Here is a 21696-nt window from a genome sequence, read left to right on the forward strand (position 1 = left end):
TAAATAGGATAAAATTTAATAAGGACAAATGCAAAGCACTCCACTTAGGAAGGAGCAATCAGTTTCACACATGCAGAATGGGAAGCAACTGTCCAGGAAAGAGTACTGCGGAAAGGGATCTAGGGATCACAGGAGACCACAAGCTAAATATGAGTCAAGAGTGTGACACTGTTGCAAAAAAAGCACACATGATTCTGTGGTGCAGTAACAGGAGTGTTGTGAGCAAGACATGAGAAGTAATTCTTCTGCTCCACTGTGTGCTGATTAGGCCTCAATTGGAGTACTGTGTCCAGTTCTGGCACCACATTTCAAGAAAGGTATGGAGAATTTGGAGAAGGTCCAGAGAAGAGCAACAAAAATGATTAAAGGTCTAGAAAACATGAGCTATGAGGGAAGACTGAAAGATTTGGGCTTGTTTAGTTTAGAAAAGAGAAGACTGAGAGGGGACATGATTGCCTTTTTTAAATATCTAAAAGGGTGTTACAAGGAGGAGGGAGGAAAATTGTTCTCCTTGTCCTATGTTGAAAGGACAAGATGCAATTGGCTTAAATTGCAGCAAGAGAGGTTTTGGTTAGATAAATTGTCAGGGTGGTTAAACACTGGAATAAATTGCCTAGCGAGGTTGTGGAATCTCCATCACAGGAGATATTTAAGAGCAGGTTGGAGAGACATCTATCAGGGATGATCTAGACAGTGCTTGGTCCTGCTGTGAGGACAAGGGACTAGACCCGATGCCCTCTCGAGATCCCTTCCAGGCCTAGTATTCTATGATTTTGTTCATTTGTGTGTAGACAGTCTTGTTTCACAATAAAATTTGCTAATGTTGATTTAGAAAAGAGCTTTTAGTTGAGGTCAGAGGCCCACAAGAAAAATGATATAAGCCAAGTTTAAAAAATCAGAGGTTTCTAAAAAAAGAGGTTTGGACTGGCCTAACTAAATTGGTTTTAAAACACTTCTTTAATTAAACCAGTGCAGTTTTGTCTGTAATCTAGGCCTGAGATTACGAGTTTACCACTTTCTATTTAATAAGTGTTCACATAGATTTGTGTCAAACTAAGTAAGCTGGTTTTTGACTAGCTTGCCAACAGCAGTACTGGGTGCCAGGGTGGAACAGTCAGTGCCCTTCCCCCTCCCCCCACAAATACAAGCCTCACATGCACAATGCAGTCTGCCTGACGTTAGGCCAGTCCTGCGCCTGCAGTAGTGGGTGTGCTTTATGACATAGTCAGGACTTCCCCATGCCCACCTGGGTAGGTTGACAACTGTCTAATTGAGCAAATCCAAAGATCTTTGCCCTACTCCCAAGGGTGCCAAAGTGGGCCCCTCGTCAAGGTGGGAGGGGGGGAGACAACTCCATGCTCCCGTAAAGGACGGAGCCCCTCAGGCAGATGTGCAGCTCCGTCAGTGATTTAACAGGCTCACCTTAGCCCTTAGCTGTTGCTGATGGTCAGGGGCTCCCAGCCCTTTTAAGTCAACTGGACCCTTAGAGTATGTCTACACTTCATTCCTCTTTCTCAAGAGGAAGGCAAATGCAGACACCCGAAACTGCAAATGAAGCTGGGATTTAAATATTCCATGCTTTATTTGCATAATTGCGTTATGGCGCTATTCCACAATAACACTATTTTGAGAGAGAAAAGGGGGTTATTTTGAAAGAAAACCCTTCCCTTGAAATAACCCTTACTCCTCAAGTCAAAATAAGGGATATTTCGAGGGAAGGGTTTTCTCTCAAAATAACCCCATTTTCTCTCTCGAAATAACGCCATAACACTATTATGAAAATGAAACACAAGATATTTAAATCCCCGCTTCATTTGCAATTTCAGGTGTCTGCATTTGCATTCCAAGAGAGAGAGAGAGAGGAATGAAGTGTAGACATACCCTTAGGGAGTTGCCCCATTTGCCCCTTCCCACTTCCTGTCAGCAGACCTGGGTTTTAATACACTACTTTTGTTAGTTCAGTGCAAGTTTTGGGAGTAGACACTTGGGCTACGTCTACACTGGCCCCTTTTCCGGAAGGGGCATGTAAATGTCACCAGTCGTCGTAGGGAAATCCGCGGGGGATTTAAATATCCCCCGCGGCATTTAAATAAAAATGTCCGCCGCTTTTTTCCGGCTTTTAAAAAAGCCGGAAAAGAGCGTCTACACTGGCCCCGATCCTCCGGAAAAAGTGCCCTTTTCCGGAGGGTCTTATTCCTACTTTGAAGTAGGAATAAGACCCTCCGGAAAAGGGCACTTTTTCCGGAGGATCGGGGCCAGTGTAGACGCTCTTTTCCGGCTTTTTTAAAAGCCGGAAAAAAGCGGCGGACATTTTTATTTAAATGCCGCGGGGGATATTTAAATCCCCCGCGGATTTCCCTACGACGACTGGTGACATTTACATGCCCCTTCCGGAAAAGGGGCCAGTGTAGACGTAGCCTTGTAGTTTAATGGAAACCTTTAGTCTAGTTTGCACCAATATTTCTGATAGAGATTTGTGGAGGGAAAATGCTGCCCTAGATGCTACCTCTAATATCTGTGCGTGCTTTCTGACAAAGGGCAGCTCTAGAGACTGCTGCTGGGATAGTTTGTTAAAAAAAAAAAAAATTTTAAATGTGTTAATGAAACAAATGGTAAAATCCTCTGTTAACTATTGCCTTAACTGCAGAGAAAAGGGAGAATCATATATGAACTCTGAAATTTGTTGCTGAATTGTGCAACATAATACAAGCCATAGGCTTTCATTTAAAAAAAACCAATTCTCAAGATCAGTGGGAGATTCATCAAAAGCTTTGCCTGTACTGATGTTTAGGTGGAAAATTTGTGCACCATTTTTACTGCAGCTTAAAAGATAACCTCCCACCCCTGCAATGTTGTGTGTGCACAAGTATTTGTAGAAATCTGGAATCTCCCATCATTTCTGCCATGCATGTGGAACAGCTTCTCCATCAGTGTTAGTATGAACGGCATCTCTAGTAGGCTGGAATTTTCACCACTATGTGTCATATCTTAATAGGCATTGTTGCATTCAATGGGACATTCACCAGGTGTGTTGAACTGATCAGGAATAATTAATGGGTTTGTCTGTCATTTTAAGATTGTCAGTGTCACTCACATCAATTCATGGAAATTTTTTAGTTCATAAAAATCCTAATCACTAGTAAAGATGCTAAACTTACAATCTTTTATTCTTCATTACAAGAATTTTAATACCTCAACTATTTGGACATCTAGCATCTAATAATTGCTCAATATTTGAATTTTTCTAACCAAAGTTGTATGTTTCACAATAGGAAATATTTATTTTATTTTAGAGACATAAAGTGGGTGACAATTTGTATTGGACCAGCTTCCACTGGGTAAAGAGAAAAGCTTTTGAGCTCTTCTTATTTTAGGAGATGTGTGTATGTGTGTGATGCTTCATTTTGGCACCTACTTAATTTCATTTGGAGATTGTTGGGATCCTAGTAACATAAACAAGTCCATGTCAAAACATTTTTATGTTTATTGTCCAACTGTTGCTTTATAACCTAATATTAAAGTGTCAGTCTTCGTGTTTGCTAAATATATGCTTTTGTTTTTATAGTTTCAAGGAATTTTAAAATATGTAAAATACCCTCTAAACGTTAAAAACAAACAAGTAGTCTTGTGGCATCTTCCGTTCTAACAAATCTATAGTATCACGACCTTTTGTGACTAAGACATACTTCATCAGATGAACTTAAACTACTACTACTAGTCAGGTGGTACTTTAAGGATGAACAAAATGTGTAAATGGTATCATGAACTTTAGTGGGCACAATCTGTATAGACTAAGTCAGTTACCCCCTGAAGCTTTTCATCTGATGAGTGGGTCTTACCTATGAAACCTATATTTTTTGTTAGTCTCTAAGGTGCTACTGAACTATTCTTGGTTTTTAACATTACAGACTAACACATCTACCCCCTGAGACCTTTTAAACATTGTTTTCATTGTTGTTCCATTCCTTTAGAATATAGGATGAAGTCTGACTTTACACACACACACACACACTCTCTCTCTCTCTCTCTCTCTCTCTCTCTCTCTCTTCCCCCCCCCCCCCCCCCCCCAGAATACTGCCCTGGAAGTTCAATACTGATACTAGAGTTCTCATTAAAAAAATTAGAGTCCAGTTACTGTAACAATCCATATATCTACTAAAGCGTGAAGACCTAGCCTTTGTAATTTATCCTCTGTTACCACGAGAACAAATATAATAAATTATTATTTTCAGCAGTTGGGATATTCTAAAAGGATTTTCCCTTACGGTTTTCTGTTCGATTTCTTTTGACACCCTTCTGCTGAAGGGCGTATATGGGAATGTCCTTATTTGACTTTAAACTCTGGTCATCTGAAGAAGTGGGCTGTGCCCACAAAAAGCTCATGGGTCAATGAACAGAAAGGCCCTCGCAGCAGTAATCTCTCGTGTTTCAGACTGTACTTCAAATTCCCAGCAGGTCTGCGCCTGCCTTGCGTCTGGCATGTTTCTGCAAGGAGCTGTGGCCCCTCCGTGTCACGGGATGGCTTGGTGTGCTGCTGCCCCGTCGACTCCACATTACTAAGATGCTCAGTCAGCAGCTGAGTCCTTGCCCTGGCTCTCCCCGCCCTGCATCACACTCCTGCGGTCCCGCCTCCGCTGTGGTCTGGGAGTCCCGACCGCCACGAGGGAGCGCTGCCCAGACTCGCAGCCAATCGGATCGCTGGGGCGGGCACAGCTGGGCAGATTATTAGGGTCCGGGCGCGGGCCGGCCGGGGACACGTCCTGATGCTCCTGGGCCGGCTTGGACACCGTGGTGCGGCCCCTCTCAGGTGAGCGCCGCCCGCGGCCACTCTGCAGCCGGACTGGGGCCCCCGCTAGCCCTGCTGGGGCTCCCTGGCTGTGCAAGGCGGAGGAGGTTGCTGGAGGGGCTGCTGCTGAGCCCTGTAGACCACCCCGGCCTCCTGCGGGCCGAGGCGGCGGAGACTCTGGGTTATGAGCGCGCCGCAGTTTGGTCCCGGGCGCTGCCCGCGCCTGTCGGAGAAGGGAGATCATCTGGGCTGGTTGTGAGGGGAGGGGAGCTGCCTGCCCGTATGTGGGCCAGGGCGGGGGAGGGTGACTTGTGAGTGTCCCGTTCTGCCGGGGATTCGGCAGCGGGATCTGGATTCCCCGGACCATCCTGCTGTAGGGGGCGAGGATCCAGGGATGCCTGGGCTCCCTGTGCTGTGTCGGGGGGGGGGAGGGGATGTAGAGGTGCCTGGGCTCCCTGTGCTGTGTCGGGGGGGGGAGGGGATGTAGAGGTGCCTGGGCTCCCTGTGCTGTGTCGGGGGGGGGGGAGGGGATGTAGAGGTGCCTGGGCTCCCTGTGGTGTGTCGGGGGGGGGGGATGTAGAGGTGCCTGGGCTCCCTGTGCTGTGTCGGGGGGGGGGGATGTAGAGGTGCCTGGGCTCCCTGTGCTGTGTCGGGGGGGGGGGATGTAGAGGTGCCTGGGCTCCCTGTGGTGTGTCGGGGGGGGGAGGGGATGTAGAGGTGCCTGGGCTCCCTGTGCTGTGTCGGGGGGGGGGGGAGGGGATGTAGAGGTGCCTGGGCTCCCTGTGCTGTGTCGGGGGGGGGGGGGGGGAGGGGATGTAGAGGTGCCTGGGCTCCCTGTGCTGTGTCGGGGGGGGGGGGGGAGGGGATGTAGAGGTGCCTGGGCTCCCTGTGCTGTGTCGGGGGGGGGGGGGGGAGGGGATGTAGAGGTGCCTGGGCTCCCTGTGCTGTGTCGCGGGGGGGGGGGTGTAGAGGTGCCTGGGCTCCCTGTGCTGTGTCGGGGGGGGGGGGAGGGGATGTAGAGGTGCCTGGGCTCCCTGTGCTGTGTCGCGGGGGGGGGGTGTAGAGGTGCCTGGGCTCCCTGTGCTGTGTCGGGGGGGGGGGAGGGGATGTAGAGGTGCCTGGGCTCCCTGTGCTGTGTCGGGGGGGGGGCGAGGAGTGCACGGGCACCTCCCCAGTACAATGGCTGGCGCCCCCCCCCCCCCCAAATGCACCGGCTAGCTGGAGTGTTTGGCTCAAACCCATTGCAAGGCCCGTATCTTGGCTCGGGAACAGCCAGCGGGGACTGTAACTTGGGACCCTCCTCTGGCTCCGCAGGCCTCGTCGGAGCCGGGCGCTGTGATTTCTGCTCCCCGCGCTTTCCTTGGAAGCCGCTGCGAGCTCTGCCAGGGTTTGTGTGGCTGAACCCCGGCCCCGGGGCTCGCGGTTGCCATCGCCCCTCTCCCCGACAGGCCGAACAGCGCCGCCCTGGGCCTGTTTACACAGCACAGCAGCGACCTTCCCAAGCAGAACCTGCCCCTCCCCCGTGTTGGCTTTGGGACAGATCTCCCGAGTCAGCGCTCATAGGGGTGGTCTCACGTGATGGCTCCTGGAGCTGCTCTTCCCGGCTCCTAGGGCGGCTGCCTGTTGCAATCCCCCTTCCCGGCAACAGAGCCATTTGCAAGATAGTCCGGCCCCTATGTCTCTAAGCTAAGGAGTAAGGCATCGGTGCAGGAGGTGGGTGCATGGAAGAGGCCTTATGAAGGGACTGTCACCTTCCTTCTGATCGCAGCCCATAGTGTTGTGATTTTGTAACCATTTCTCTGTGAGGAGAGTGGAAATGATTTCAGGAAAAGTGTGTCAACTGCAGACAGGCTTCCCAAAAGCAGAGGCTTTTCTATTTACTGGAAATGTTCCTCTCTTCCCGCTTGCTTGCAGTACTATTCAAAGCTCCATATAAATAGCACAGTCATTGTTCTATGTACTTAGAATTGGGGTGGAAACAATAAGAGGGAAAGCCAAGTTACAAGCTGGTGTGAATCCTTTTGTAGATAAAGGATGGGCATCTTCTTGAAATGTGATTGTCAGTTAACACTCCATTGATTGGAATTGAGTGACAATTAGAAATGGGGGAGATGGACAAAGAGGGAAGGGCAAAAGTGATTGAAAGGGAGGTGATGTAGGCCTTCTATTTATTTAAATTTGTATGGTGTGAGAAGTGTCTTTCAGTATCTCCCAGGGTTGGTAGACAAAGTCTAGGCACCTCTCCACAAAAAGAGAGTTCATACCTCTTTACTGCCCTATTATAAGGAGAGAAGCCAGTTCTTTTTCATGTCATAGAATCATAGAATACTAGAACTGGAAGGGGCCTCAAGAGATCATCAAGTCCAGTCCTATTTACTTAGGGGTTGTGTCTAGACTGCATCCCTTTTCCGTAAGAGGGATGCAAATTAGACCTATCGCAATTGCAAATGAAGCAGGGATTTAAATCCCCCCCGCTTCATTAGCATAAAAATGGCTGCCGCTTTTTTCTGACTCAGAGCTTTGCCGGAAAAAAGCATCAGTCTAGACGCGGATCTTTCGGAAAATAAAGCCTTTTCCGAAAGATCCCGTATCCCTCTTAAAATGTCACTCAATTGTCACTCAATTCCAATCAATGGAGTGTTAACTGACAATCACATTTCTTAAAATGAGGGACACAGCCAGGGAGTGTGGTTCTCTCCTCTTACATAACTGGCTCACAGAGGAGACATAATTGATGATAACAAGGAGTCCTGTGGCACCTTAAAGACTAACAGATTTATTTGGGCATAAGTCTTTGTGGGCAAAGACATGGACATCTGATGAATTGCCCAAGCAAGCTTATACCCAAATAAATCTGTGAGTCTTTAGGTGCCACAGGTTCCTCCACTATTTTTGCATATACAGACTAACACAGCTACCCCTCTTGTGCATAACTGATAATGGTTTCAGCTTTGTGATCTACACTCTAAATAATTGATTTGAGTGGCTTTTTTCATTTGTCTATATTATGAAGCAATCTTTTTACATAGAAATTTCTGATAAACAAGTTTTTATATTTGAGAAATGGTTTACACGATCTTGTTTACTTTTGGCAGACTTTTCAACATGAATATACTTTTGTGCATATTTGCCCTATGCTTGGGAATATCTTTTGCTGCTCCAAGAATAGATCCTGATTTGGATAACCACTGGAACCTGTGGAAGTCCTGGCACACTAAGACCTACCATGAGGTAAGCATTTTGCAGAGGCAGACCCTTAGTATGGACAGTTGCTTAGTACAATAAATAGTAGGGACACTAAAACGTAAACTAAAGTTTAGCACTTGGAATTGAATGATTAACTCTCTAATCTTGAGAAAGTTAACCTCACTTCCTCCTCCCCCTTAAAAATGGATGTTTACTTATCTGAGGGTACTTCCACACTGCTATAAAAGATCTACAGCAAAGCTGTGGCAATCCCAAGTCAGCAACCTCAGGCTAATGGAGCTAAATATTGCAGTGTAGGCATGTGAGCTGGAGTTGAAACCCTGTAAGGAGAGTGAAAAAACTTAAACGATTACTGTTAATAGTGTAAACTATTACAAGCTAAAATGGCTACCCCTCAAACTGTAAGGAGAGTGGACAGGACTTAATTTTTAGAGAGAGACTGAGGTGCTGGGGCTCATGTAATTTTTTTATATTCATAACCGTTGAAGCAGTAGGAGTATGAACTGCCAGGCTTAGAGTTGTCAGGGTTCAGCCCTGGCAGATGTTAAGCACTGAGATCTCAAAGTTCAGGTTCTCTCCCAATGTCTGTGCGGCAGTTTTTAGCCGTATAGCCTGAGCCACTGGACCTGGCCTGTGACATTTATTGCCATAGGATTTTTATTTCAGTGTGGGCATACCCTAAGAAGTGTCAGTGGTAATAACTTTGCCATCTGTGGAAGAAAGACAGCATAAAAAGTAAAAGAAAAACACGTAAGCTGAATCTACACTAGCACTTTTGTTGGTATAAACTTCTGTCATTCAGGGATGTGAAAAAAAAACCTCACTTCCTGAGTGACGTAAGTTATACCAACAGAAGGGCCAGTGTAGATAGCGCTATGTCATAGGAAGACACTGTCCTCATTGGAGGTGGTTTAATGATGTCACCAGGAGAGCTCTCCCTATATGGCTGAATTGATCAGCTTAACTAAGTAGCAGTATGAGTGATCTTACTATTATACAGCTGCATTAGGATAGCTGCTGCTGTAAGCATGCTGGTATAGACTTAGCCTTAGTTAGTTGGTCTGTTGTGAGCAGTTTCCACTTCCAGATTTTGCTTGGGGCAACAAAAAGGCTAAGCATTAGTATATTACGCTTTTCATTTGTTCTTTTACTCATGGAGGAAGGCCAAATTCCATCATCCAAATGACCTGCTCTCTCTCTTATAGAAGGAAGAAGGCTGGAGGAGAATGGTATGGGAGAAGAACTTGAAAATGATTGAACTGCATAATCTGGATCACACAATGGGCAAACATAGCTATAGAATGGGAATGAATCAGTTTGGTGACATGGTATGTATACAGAAAGTCATAAGACTTTTTTTGTTAGAACCAGTTGCACCTCTAAAATCCGGGATTCTCTGGTCTGACAGCATCTGCGGTCAGGCATGACCATGGGTGTTCCAGGATCAGAGAGTCCTGGCATGCTGCAGAGGGCTGGGGGCCCAGGAGCCAGCACGCAGCTCAGTTGGGCTGCAAGTGGGGGCCCGGAGCCAGTGCGTGGCTTAGTTGAGCTGCGCAGGAACCAATGTGCAGCTCAGCTGGGGTGGGGGAAGAGGGAGGCAGACTCAACTGGGCTGTGGGAGGAGCTAGGAAGCCCAGTGGAAGGAGGGGCAGGGAGAGCCTGAAATCACCTCCCTGATCAAGAAAAATCCCTCATCCAGGACCAGTCAGGTCCCGAGGGTACTGGACCAGGGAGGCCCAACCTGAAGCGATATGTAACAGAGGACAAGCACCCTAATTTCTTCTTCCTTCAGACTACTGAAGAGTTTAAGCAGCTGATGAATGGGTTCCAATATAAGAAATCAGAAAGGAAGTACAGAGGAGTGCAGTTCCTTGAGCCCAGCTTCCTGGAGGCACCAAAATCTGTAGACTGGAGAGAGAAGGGATATGTAACACCAGTTAAAGACCAGGTACGATGTCTTGTGTGTAGTAACAAATTGCATATGTGTATATTATGAGCACGGGGAGTATATTGTATTGCCACAAAGATTGAAGTCCCTAATGAGCATGAATGAAGTGGGACTTGGATAATGGACTACATTTAGATTGCTGTGGTAATATAGACTAGCACAGGGGTGGCCAACCCGTTACAGGCAAAGAGCCAAAATAGTTGTGCATATAGCGCAAGGAGCTGAGCGGGTGGAGCGGGAGGGAATTTGTTGAGGGTGGGGAAAAAAGCCCCCTGGCGTTGTTGAGGGGGGGGGGGGAAAAGGACTCTCCTTTAAGAAATGCATTTAAAGGCTTTTTTGGGCCACATCAGCCTGCCGCCATCTTGAAGATGCCATTTTTGAATGGCTGCGCTGGACAGCTCCCCTGCCCCAGTGAGCACAGGGAACCAGGAGGCGGGGGCCATTTTCAGGGGGTGGCTTCATGAGCCACGCTTTCGGGAGGAGAGGGGGTTGGGAGGTCCGCAGGTTGGCCACGGCTGGATTAGCACATTGCTTGTGCCAATGAGTAACTTTTTCTTTTTCAACATCAGGGTCAGTGTGGATCTTGTTGGGCATTTAGCACAACTGGTGCTCTTGAAGGGCAGCACTTCAGAAAAACTGGCAAGCTTGTCTCACTGAGTGAACAAAACCTTGTAGACTGCTCTCGTGCTGAAGGAAATCAAGGATGCAATGGTGGTCTCATGGATCAAGCTTTCCAGTATATAGAGGACAATGGAGGAATTGATTCAGAGGAATCCTACCCATACATTGCAAAGGTAAATATAAAAACAAAGGGCCTTCCACTTATGAAGTGCTCTGCCATCACGTCCTGTATGCTCCTATAACAGGCAGTTTTAACTCCAGCTGCTGCAATGATGTGCATGACAGAAGCAGTCTGTCATGTAACCAGGACTTTAAAAAGGGAGCTTTTTATACAGTTCAGACATGATTTATGCAATGCAGTTCAGTTTCAGAAAACCTGACGCAGTACATTTCCTTGCAGTTAGTACTGGTAAAGTAGTGATACCTGCATTCCAAGTGGTCTGTGGCAATACTCCCGTGTAGAGAGAGTTGTAGTAGTTCAGCTAGTTATCAAAGGCATTCACAGATCTCTGGCAAATTTCAGAAATGGTGTCTAACCAATTGTAGATATTAGGTACAGAGCTTTTGAGTACTGTGAAAAATGGGTGCAAAGAGGAGACTACTTCACAACCTGTAATTGTTGAATATTCAACAATCAGTCATACAGGCAGTCCCCGAGTTACGCAGATCCGACTTATGTCGGGTCCGCAGTTACAACGGGGCTTTTCTCGCCCCGGAGGACGGGAGCGGCGGGACGCCCAGATGCGCCGTGGTCCACCGCCCCCGTCCTCCGGGGCGAGAAAAGCTGCTCCCCGTGTCCCTGGTCTGCAGGGAGACGGGGAGCAAAGCCGCAGAGCACACCCGCAGCGGGACAGCCCGGGCGCGCCTTGACTGTCCCACTCCCCGTGCGCTCTGCGGCTTTGCTCCACGTCTCCCAGGTCAGCAGACCAGGGAGACGGAGCAAAGCCGCGGAGCATGCCCGCAGGGGGACAGCTCAAGCGCGCCCGGGCTGTCCCGCTGCAGGCGTGCTCCACGGCTTTGCTCCCTGTCTCCATGGTCTGACAAGCAGATCAGGGAGATGGGGAGCAAAGCTTTGGAGCATGCCAGCAGTGGGACAGCTGTAGCGCGCCTTGACTGTCCCGCTGCCCGCGTGCTCTGCGGCTTTGCTCCCCGTCTCCCTGGTCTGCTGTGCTCCCCCTCTCCCCCAGCAGACCAAGCTTTTCTTGCCTACCCCTGGGGTAGAGCAGCTGGGGGCTGCCGGGTTGGTCCCGCAGCGCCGCTCTGGACCAATCCGGCAGCACCCCAGCTGCTCTGTCCCAGGCGTCCTGATTCAACCGCTGCTGGTCAGTTTCAGCAGCAGCTGAATCAGGATGCCTGGGGCAGAGCAGCTGGGGAGCTGCTGGGTTGCTCCAGTAGAGCCGAGGAGCTGCGCTACTGGAGCAACCCAGCAGCACCCCAGCTGCTTTGCCCCAGGCGTCCCCAAGTCAGCTGCTGCTGAAACTGACCAGCGGCTGACTACAGGAAGCCTGAGGCAGAGTTGCTCTGCCCCAGGCTTCCTGGAATCAGCTGCTGATCAGTTTCAGCAGCAGCTGACTTGGGGACGCCTGGGGTTCTTAAGTTGAATCTGTATGTAAGTCAGAACTGGCGTTCAGATTCAGCCGCGGTTGAAACTGATCAGTTTCAGCAGCGGCTGACGCCAGTTCCGACTTGCATACAGATTCAACTTAAGAACAAACCTACAGTCCCTATCTTGTACGTAACCCAGGGACTGCCTGTATTGGGTTTTTAATACAGGAAGGTTTTATGCTTGCAGCTTCACTTCAGTTGCAAACTGCTTGTTAAACATGTCATCTCCAAATTGTGTTCTCCAGCAACACAGAGTAGAGAATGAACTGACTTCTCGACCTTCTTTCAGTTAGATTAAAACTTTTTCCACATCTTCTGGTTAGTTTCTAATTTGGGAAACATGTCTGTAAAAGCACTCTTTCCTTCAAAAGAGTGATCTCTAATATGTTCTGTGAGGTGCTTACTTTTTTCTTTACAAAAAAAGGTAAATAATCAGCAGAGCAGCTGCATTCCTTACTGCATTGAGTGTTCATAATCAGGGCTCGATAAATAATACAACCTACTCGCCCATGGCGAGTAGATTGCAACCCGGAAGAGCCGGGTTCGGGCAATCTGCGCATTCCCTGTTCATAATATTGCTAAACAAAAGTCTTGCCAGGAGAATAATGCAGGAACACACTTCAGCTGTTTATTTTCAAGAGATCTGATTTTCAGACTAGCTGTCCATTTCACAAGTCATCGTTCTTATCCTGGCAGTTAATGCTTTATCCTGACAAGTTCATTGGAGGCACAGAAATGGATATCCTGTTTGAAGATAAGGTTTGAAGAGAAAATAAGTGCTTATATTTTTCAAATGAACTTTGACAGCCCACATTCTAAGTCTGGCTACTTCTAAATTAGCTCAGTAGGTTTTTCATGATGTTTCTCTGAATGCATCTTGGTCAAAAGATCTAGATGAGACAACTCTACTCTACTTAACACTATACTGCTAAGTTGTTTTTGTTAAATGCACCAGGAGTGGTCGCCAGACAGCTACACCATGCACAGCTAGACAATCCTAAGCACAGATTTGCTGACAACACCTGTATCTCTCTGCTAATGTAAATTAGACAAATACTATAACTCCTTTCCTTTTTTTGTCAAGGATGATGAAGACTGTAAGTATAAGACCGAGTATAATGCTGCTAATGATACTGGCTTTGTGGACATCCCAAAAGGACATGAAAAAGCACTCATGAAAGCAGTGGCATCTGTGGGTCCAGTCTCTGTGGCTATTGATGCAGGCCATTCATCATTCCAGTTTTATGAATCAGGTGATTTGCTCTCAGTCAGTCAGTGATATGACTTCATGTAAAATGTATCTAATGCTGCAGCCTTTTAATTACTGATGCAAAAAGTTATCTGGAATTCAAGAGCTCTGAGGGTCAGTCACCCAACTCTGGTCGACCTTCCCTTATTTGATCTTGGGCTAGTCATTTTATTTCCTATTGAGTGGAATGAAAAAGAAAAAAACACACAATTGAGATATAAAGAAGTTGTTCTTGATATATATTTTTTAATCTTGGAGTCCTTACTTGAACTTGTATTTTTCTAGGTATCTATTATGAGCCAGAGTGTAGCAGTGAGGACCTGGATCATGGTGTTCTGGTTGTAGGCTATGGCTTTCAGGGAGCAGACGAAGATGGGAAAAAGTACTGGATTGTTAAGAACAGGTGAAAAAATTACGGGTTTTTTAATTCCTTTTTACACAACAATCTTCAATTTCAGTCTGTGGTTTGTCCAATTGGGGGTGCAAGTTATTGGATTACATGGTCACATGAATCGGTGACGAAGGTGCTGTGGTGGAGCAAGTCCTGGAAATTTGGCAAAATTCAGTAACCCTTTATAAAACAGTGCTTCAGTTCATACATGAGGAAAGACGTTACAGTGTTTCGGTTCTTAATAAAATTGGCTTTGAGCAGCAAGTTTATTCTTATGTATTTTGGACTGTTAGATCATAGTCTAAATTGGGACTGAAAACTACCGTATATTCCGGCGTACAAGACGACCTCTGATGTTAAAAAAACATCCCCCAAAAATCGGGGGTCGTCTTGTACGCCGGATATACATCCCAGGCGCGCCTGGGATGCCCCGCCGCCGGAGCCCCTCCGCGGCTTTGAAAGGCGCGGAGGGGCTCCGGCGGGGGAGCAGCCCAGGCGCGCCTGGGATGCCCGGCCGCCGGCTTCCCCCGAGGCTTTCAAAGCCGCAGAGGGGCTCCGGCGGGGGAGCAGCCCAGGCGCGCCTGGGATGCCCCCCCGCCGGCTTCCCCTGAGGCTTTCAAAGCTGCTGCGGCTTTGCTCCCGGTGCCTCTGGTCTGCTGGGGACCATCTCCAGCAGACCAGGGACACCGGGAGCAAAGGAGGCGGAGGGGCGCTGGGGTATAATAAGATGAAACCCTATCTTTTAATTAAAAAGATAGAGTGTCGTCTTATACGCCCAGTCGCCCTATACGCCGGAAAATACGGTAGCAAAAGTTGGGATACTCTTAAGTGTGGAGTAGTCTGAAATAAGGATGTGAACGTGTACACATTTATACACAATTTTGCTGCTCCTCCTCCAAATTAAACCTAAAATAAATGCATTTTAACATCCCTACTCTGAAGGTTTAATATTTTCTGCAGATGAAAAAGAACTGAGGACTGGCCTCTTGTGCTAGGAAGCAAAAATCTGACAGGTGAAAGACAATGAGATCATGAAAGTTTGCTTGATGGTCTTCCTCTGGTTGTCTGCAATCTTGGCGAATTACTCTCTAGGGCTCAGCTGATGATGCCAGTGGCTTGGTTCTGCTTCTGTGGTGGTGGGCATAAATTGCCTTGCTAGTATTGTCCTTGGGCAGTACTGCCCACCCTCAACCACTCTGGCCACCCTGATAACGGAAAGAATTAAAGGGGTTGTGTAACAAGATTATATGCTGTGCTATGGGTATCTTGGCATATCATGCATTTTATACATGGAGAACATTTGTTACTAGGGCTTTTTCATAAAAAGGAAAAGTGGCAATTGCCATTCTCAGTAATGTAGATCTCAGTGCTAATCTCTCCCTGTTAAGGCTAACCATCATTTTGTTTTGTTTTGTTTTCCAGCTGGAGTGAGAAATGGGGTAACAAAGGATATATCTACATGGCTAAAGACAGGAAGAACCACTGTGGAATAGCTACAGCAGCTAGCTATCCGCTAGTATAACTTACTGACAGGTGCCAAGAATTTCAGTACAAAAGGGGTTTTAAACTGCTTAACAAACCCATGTTAATACATGTGGTAGGAGTTGTATCTTCCAAGATCCGACTTGTGAGTTTTACATGTTGGTGACAAGCTACTTGTTTAAATTAATGTAAATGTTAGTATGTAAACAAGCTTGTAATATTGCTGGCTTCCAGACTGTTCAATTGATTGGATTCTTTTTTGAATTTTCCTTTTTTAACTTTAATGTGCACAAAGGTATACTTTTTAAATAAATACTCAAATCCAGTGTGTAAAGGTGGCTGTGCTTTCCTTTATGTATATAAATTGATGACAGTCTTGCCAAACGATCACTTTCACCGTCCTCTAAAATGTAGCTGCATCTGGGAATAGCCCACATCAATTATTTGAATGAAGTACAGTATACTACACAACAGGTCAAGAATAGAATTGAAAACTACTGTTTCCATTTGAAGTACACCTGATATAGAGAGAGTGACCAAAACTTAGTCCTTGTGGGACTCTGAATCTCTGTTTGAGACTCACGCAGAAGCTTTCATTATACTCAGCTGTATCAGTCATGAGGAACAAATAATTGGGCTCATTGAGCCTTTCACTAGAGATTTTTTTAATATCCTTGTAGTGCTAAAATTGGACTTTGGATTTACTTAAACTATAGCAGAACTGGGTGCTGCTTATGAAAGTGACCCATGAAGAAGCTCTTAAAAATTTGAACTTATGGGGCCCCCCCCACACACACACATATACACTCTGTATGCTACCTTGCAGTATATAAAAAAGTCCTGCAAGGTTTTTTAAAAACAAACTTCATTTTCCTTACATATATCAAAATTGTCAGATCTTATCTTCCCTGATTTGCTAAAAACCCCTTGGTTCTCTTGTACCTTAAAGAGCAGAGCTGGTGATATAACAACATCCTCTCTAAAATTTTCAGAAGGGTAGCCATGTTAGTCTGTAACTGAAAAAACTTAAACAGCAAATAGTCCTTCAGCACCTTAGAGAGGAAAATGTCGCTGGTATCGTGAGCTTTTGTGGGTACAACCCACTTCAGATGAATGGAGTAAACAGGTCCAGATTGCAAATGAATAGCAGAGAAAGAGGGTGAATGGGGAGGGAAAGAGAAGGGAAAAAAATGAAAAAAAAAATTACCGGGATAGGCCACTACTTTCCACATCCTACTGACATAAAATGCTAACCATCTGTACTTAGAATACTTATAGCCCACTATTTTAGTCTCATTTAACATGGACACTAATTGGCAACATTTTTTTCTACTTTTTCCTTCCTCATCCCCTCTCTGCTATTAATTTGCAACCTTGTCCCCTTTACTGCATTCATCTGAAGAAGTGGGTTGTGCCCACAAAAGCTCATGATACCATCTACATTTTTTGTTAGTCTCTAAGGTGCTGCAGGACTATGCGCTGTTTTTTCCTCTATAAAATGTTTTTCTTTGGCTTTTCAGTAGTACTTCCTGTAGCACCTCACAACTGTGAAGAAATTTATCCTTATTCCCCCTGTAAAGTAAGGGAGTATCCTACATTTTACAAATGTGAACCTAAGCACAGAGAGTGAGATGCAGGAAGTGTAGCAGGACTGAGACTAGAATGATTTCCTCAATCCTTGCCTTAATCACAAGATTCTCCTTTCCGGTGGATCATACTAGCTTGCATTTTAAACTATGTCTTTCTGCTGTCTTAATCATATTTCAAAGAATGCAGTCAGCATGAGGAATCTCTTGTTTGTTTACATTCCAACATGTGAAGGGTGTGTGAATTAAACACTACTGGCATGTCGAAAAACAGGGAAAACTTTGTAGTATACAAGCCAAACAAAAATGCACTTTTTAAACTTTCAAACTGAAGTTTAAACTATTCCATTCTAGCAAAAATGTCATACTTCTGTATACAAGTTTGAGAATTTACAACATGAAAATAAAGGCTAGCTGAGAGTCTGAATACCCAGCCAGCTCTCAGTGGGAGCACCCTATCCAGGTCAGCATACTTCCTAATACAGTAATGGGAAAAGCCATGTTTCTGTTGTTCAGTTTCTCCATTTTGTTCCTAGTGGAATAATTGTATCAGTAACAAAATGTGAAGTTTTAATGTTTCTCCTATTAAGGCTTCCCCTTTCGTTCTCCTTTCATCTTCTTTGTTAGTTTTATATTGCTGACCTAAATGATTTCATCTATATGTATTGTGGTTTACAGTGTCAGTGACGCATTTCAGGTAAAAGCTGCCCACTCTACTGCAAAGTGGATCAAGTTTATAACTATAAAATGTATATAATGGAAAAGGTGATGCCAGACTACATTATTCTCTAGCTACTGAAAAACTTTAGTGTAGGTCAAGGGTGGCCAACCAGTTAGAGACTAAGAGCCAAAATAGCAGTGAATAGAGTGCAAAGTATACTAAATAAAGTGTGTTTCTCTCTCTCTCTCTCTCGCTCTCTCTAGCACACAAAATATAGTGATAAAAACAACATTACAGGACATTTCAGACAACATTATAGGCCATAGATCCGGACCACGGAGGCCCTGTTGCTCCCCCGCTCACAGTCCGATTAGGGCCTGGGGGCAGGAGAGTGCTTGAAGCCTTCTCCACTCTGTGAGCAGGGCTGGGGGGAGAGCGGAAGAGGCTTCACACACTCCCCTGCCCCCAGGTCCTGATTGGCCTGGGGGTGGGGGAGCGTGCTAAGTTTCTTCCAGGGCATGGGTGCCTAGTGGGAAGGGGAGACAAAGGGGGTCCCCCAGACCAATCATGGTCTGCAGATGGAGTCTACCACCCCTTCCTGTTTAGGCCCTGCCCCTTCTGAAGTAGCCATAGGCTACTTCAAAATTTTTTGAAGTGGCCCCTGGTCAAAAATTATTGCTCACCCCTGCCATAGATCTTCAGAAAACTTGTAAATTAGCACAATTTGAAGTGCCTGTTTCATTCTAGCTTGTTGGTCTCTGGTATGGTTTCCTCATTTTTTTAAAATTTATTTTTACTTCTGAAGATTTATGGCTTTTTATAGTTCTAAAAATTCAGGTCTATCCCAGACTGCAAATATGAGAGGTTCAAAAACAATATGAGAGACTCGTATCTCAAAATAATTGCTTCAGCTTGGCAAACAATACTCTTTGAATTTTCTTTAAAGAAACTGTAAACCAGGTACATGCGGATTCTGTTTTTGCCCTGGAATTTAAATATGACACCTGTGTTGGCTGTGGGCAACCCTGAACTCTGAATTTCTTGACTTTGCAAACAAAATCAGTGTTAAGATTGTGTGAACAGTCCATTTTTATTTCCTAGGGGCCGGAGGCTGGGGTGGAAATGGGAGAACGCCTGAAGATGCACATTTGATAGTGTGTACTTCAGTGCTGCCTTCAGAGAATGGTGGCTGTGGGTCAGGCTCACAGTGCTGAAGGCAGCACTGTGCCATGTGGTGGGGGAGCTGCAGTTGTATCTCCCTGTCTTCTTCTGTACAACCCTTGTCTTGTGTGTCTCTTCACCTGCCAGGCTGCTCTTGCTCGCACAATGTCACCCCAGCTTGGGAGAGACTTCCAGGGAGCAGCAGGACCAGCCCTGCTGGAAATTCCCCCTCCCAGCTGCAGCCCAGGCTCTGGGGGCCCAGCTGCAGCAGCCCCCTGGCCAGCACTCAGGGATCCAGCCCAGAGCCTGGCCCCACAGTCCCTGTGAGCAGCAGCTGCGAGTCACTCCCTGCTGTGGGGGCCGAGCCCAGTGATCACTTCCTCCTTGCCTGCTGCTGCTGGATCCTAGAGCCACGCACCCCTGGCTTTGGGCAGTGTGCCATGGCCCAACAGCCAGCAGTTCGTGGCCTGACACCGGATCATGCAACACAGAGGTTTGGAGATAATCTGGATTTACAATTGAATGAAGAGGATGTGCACTTGGCGCTCATCATAAAGGCAACTGGTATTTGAATTGCTGTAAAACATGGGAGGGAAAGCATTTTGTTGACAAACCACCAGAAATAATATAAACAGGAAAACTGACACTTTTTCAAAACTAGGATTTTATTCTTGTAAGGAGAAAGGAAATAATCCCTTCAGACGTGTGTGTAAACCGGGATTAGCCAAAGGACCATCTAAGAAGGGGAGGAAGCATTGACAATCTGGTTTTTTTTATACATGTAAGATTATTTCCGCAAAAGCACTGACACTATGCTGCTCCCGTTCGGGCAAAAGTCTTTTTCCGAAAAACTTTTGCTCAAAAGGGCCAGTGTAGACACCAGAGATTTGTTTTCCGCAAAAAAGCCCCGATCACAAAAATGGCGATCGGGGCTTTTTTGCGGAAAAGCGTGTCTAGATTGGCCACGGATGCTTTTCCGCAAAAAGTGCTTTTGCAGAAAAGTGTCGTGCCAATCTAGACGCGCTTTTCTGAAAATGCTTTTAATGGAAAACTTTGTTAAAAGCATTTCCGGAAAATCATGCCTGTGTAGACATAGCCTAATGCTATTGGCAGGAGCGTTTCTCTTGTGGACACAGCTACTGTTTCTCATGAATTAACTAGGCTGACAGCAGAGTTCTCTCTTGTCGACTTAGATCTTCTTAATTAAAGTGCTACACAGCTGTGCTGGTGCAATATTTTAAGGGCTCAGCCACCCTACCCCTTCTGTTGGTATGGACAGTGCTGTCTGCAGGAGAACTTCTCTCACCAATACAGCTGCCACCACTCGTAAAGGTAGTTTTATTATGTCAGTGGGAGAGCTCTCTCTTGTTGGCATAGAGCAGCTACATGAGTGATCTTACAGAGGTGCCAGCTGCATCTCTACAGCTGTGCCACTGTAAACTCACTAGTGTAGACTAGGGCCATAGTGGACACGTGCTCTAAGTGTGTTAAATTCAATAATAATATTCCTTTACAATCCCACAACTTCTAAAGCAAATGACAAGACTCTGGAAGCACTCTTTTAAAGTGTTAACTATGATCTCTGACTGGGATACCAGGTGCTGCAGGAACTGTTCAGTCTCTTATCACTTGTCCTCTGCTGACAGATTGAGCAAACAAGTATTTTATGCAAAAAAAAAAAAAAAAACCTGATTTGTTTCCTTCTTATGTGTAACTAAAAGCTTTAGTCACAAGACATATTTTGAAATACTTCAGAGTTAATTATTTTTTATTTGGTAGTTCTGTATTGCTAATGAAAGTTGAATTTGGTATATTTGTTACATGCTGTGTTACATTTAAGTAATGGTAAACTTTCCTCAACAAGAATCCTGTTGTCCATAAGCAAAATGTCTTGTTTAAGTCCTGTCTCTACAATAGCAACTAGAGTGCTAGAGACACAGTTTTACCACTTAAATACATACTTTGGCTTTAAAATATAGACCCACGCTACAGACTTGCAGAAGGGCAATGTTTCAGGAATGAATTCATGGCTTGATTAATAGAATCATAGAAACATACAACTGGAAGGGACCTTGAGAGGTCATTGAGTCCAGTCCCCTACCCTTACAGAAGGACTAAGCACTGTCTAGATCATCCCTATCAGGTGTCTGTCTAACCTGCTCTTAAATAACGTCAGTGATAGAGATTCCGAAACCCCTCTAGGCAATTTATTCCCGTGTTTAACCACACTGACAGTTAGGAAGTTTTTCCTAATATCCAATCTAAGCCTCCCTTGCTGCAATTTAAGCCCACTGCTTCTTGTCCTATCAGCAGAGGCCTGGGAGAACAATTTTTCTCCCTCCTCCTTGTAACACCCTTGTAGATACTTGAAAATTGCTATCATGTCCCCTCTTAGTCTTTGCTTTTCTAAACTATAAACAATCCCAATTCTTTCAGTCTTCCCTCATAGATGATGTTTTCTAGACCTTTAATCATTTTTGTTGTTCTTCTCTGGACCTTCTCCAATTCTCCACATCTTTCTTGTAATGGGATGCCAGAATTGGACACAATACTCCAACTGAGGCCTAATCAGCACAGAGCAGAGTGGAAGAAAGAGTTCTCGAGTCTTGCTCACAACACTCCTGTTAATGCATCTCCTGTTAATGCATCTTCACTACTACAAATCTCTGGGCCACTTCCCCATGATTCCCTCATTCAACACCTGTTTTAATTTTAATTGGGGATAATTTATATTGTACCTGGATTCTCATAATTGTAGTTGTTAGAAATAAAGGACCTTTATTCTAAAGATATGCCAAGAATACCACTTTCTGTGATCTACTTGGTGAATTACTTTGTCTTTTTAGTAGCTAGTGGCCACATAGCCTACTGCATATTCTCTGTGGATAGGCAAGATCATAACAGCAATTTTGTGCTTCCATTCTCATGCATGAAAGCACTTTCTCTTAAAACTTCAATAACCAACTTATCTAAAAACCCGAACTACTCCCTTTTTCTTT

At 45.6% G+C, this 21696-nt stretch overlaps 1 protein-coding gene across 1 annotated transcript; it reads left to right on the forward strand.

The window, feature by feature from the left end:
* Nucleotides 1–4649: 4649 nt before the first annotated feature.
* Nucleotides 4650–15623, forward strand: CTSL (cathepsin L). Its single transcript, XM_075931802.1, has 8 exons — nt 4650–4807; nt 7882–8017; nt 9199–9321; nt 9786–9941; nt 10511–10735; nt 13252–13420; nt 13702–13819; nt 15230–15623. Exons 1-8 carry the CDS (start codon nt 4764–4766, stop codon nt 15327–15329), a joined length of 1071 nt encoding a protein of 356 aa, XP_075787917.1. The 5' UTR covers nt 4650–4763; the 3' UTR covers nt 15330–15623.
* The last annotated feature ends 6073 nt before the right edge of the window (nt 15624–21696 follow it).

The sequence above is a fragment of the Pelodiscus sinensis genome, chromosome 6 (genome assembly GCF_049634645.1).
Source record: "Pelodiscus sinensis isolate JC-2024 chromosome 6, ASM4963464v1, whole genome shotgun sequence".
NCBI classification, from domain to species: domain Eukaryota; kingdom Metazoa; phylum Chordata; order Testudines; family Trionychidae; genus Pelodiscus; species Pelodiscus sinensis.

Excerpts from the sequence above, each read along its gene's own strand:
- CTSL (XM_075931802.1), top strand. The coding sequence starts at position 4,764 with ATGCTCCTGGGCCGGCTTGGACACCGTGGTGCGGCCCCTCTCAG. Across the intron at positions 9,322-9,785 it reads TGAATCAGTTTGGTGACATG|ACTACTGAAGAGTTTAAGCA; the intron begins GTATGTATACAG and ends TTCTTCCTTCAG. Across the intron at positions 10,736-13,251 it reads CCTACCCATACATTGCAAAG|GATGATGAAGACTGTAAGTA; the intron begins GTAAATATAAAA and ends TTTTTTGTCAAG.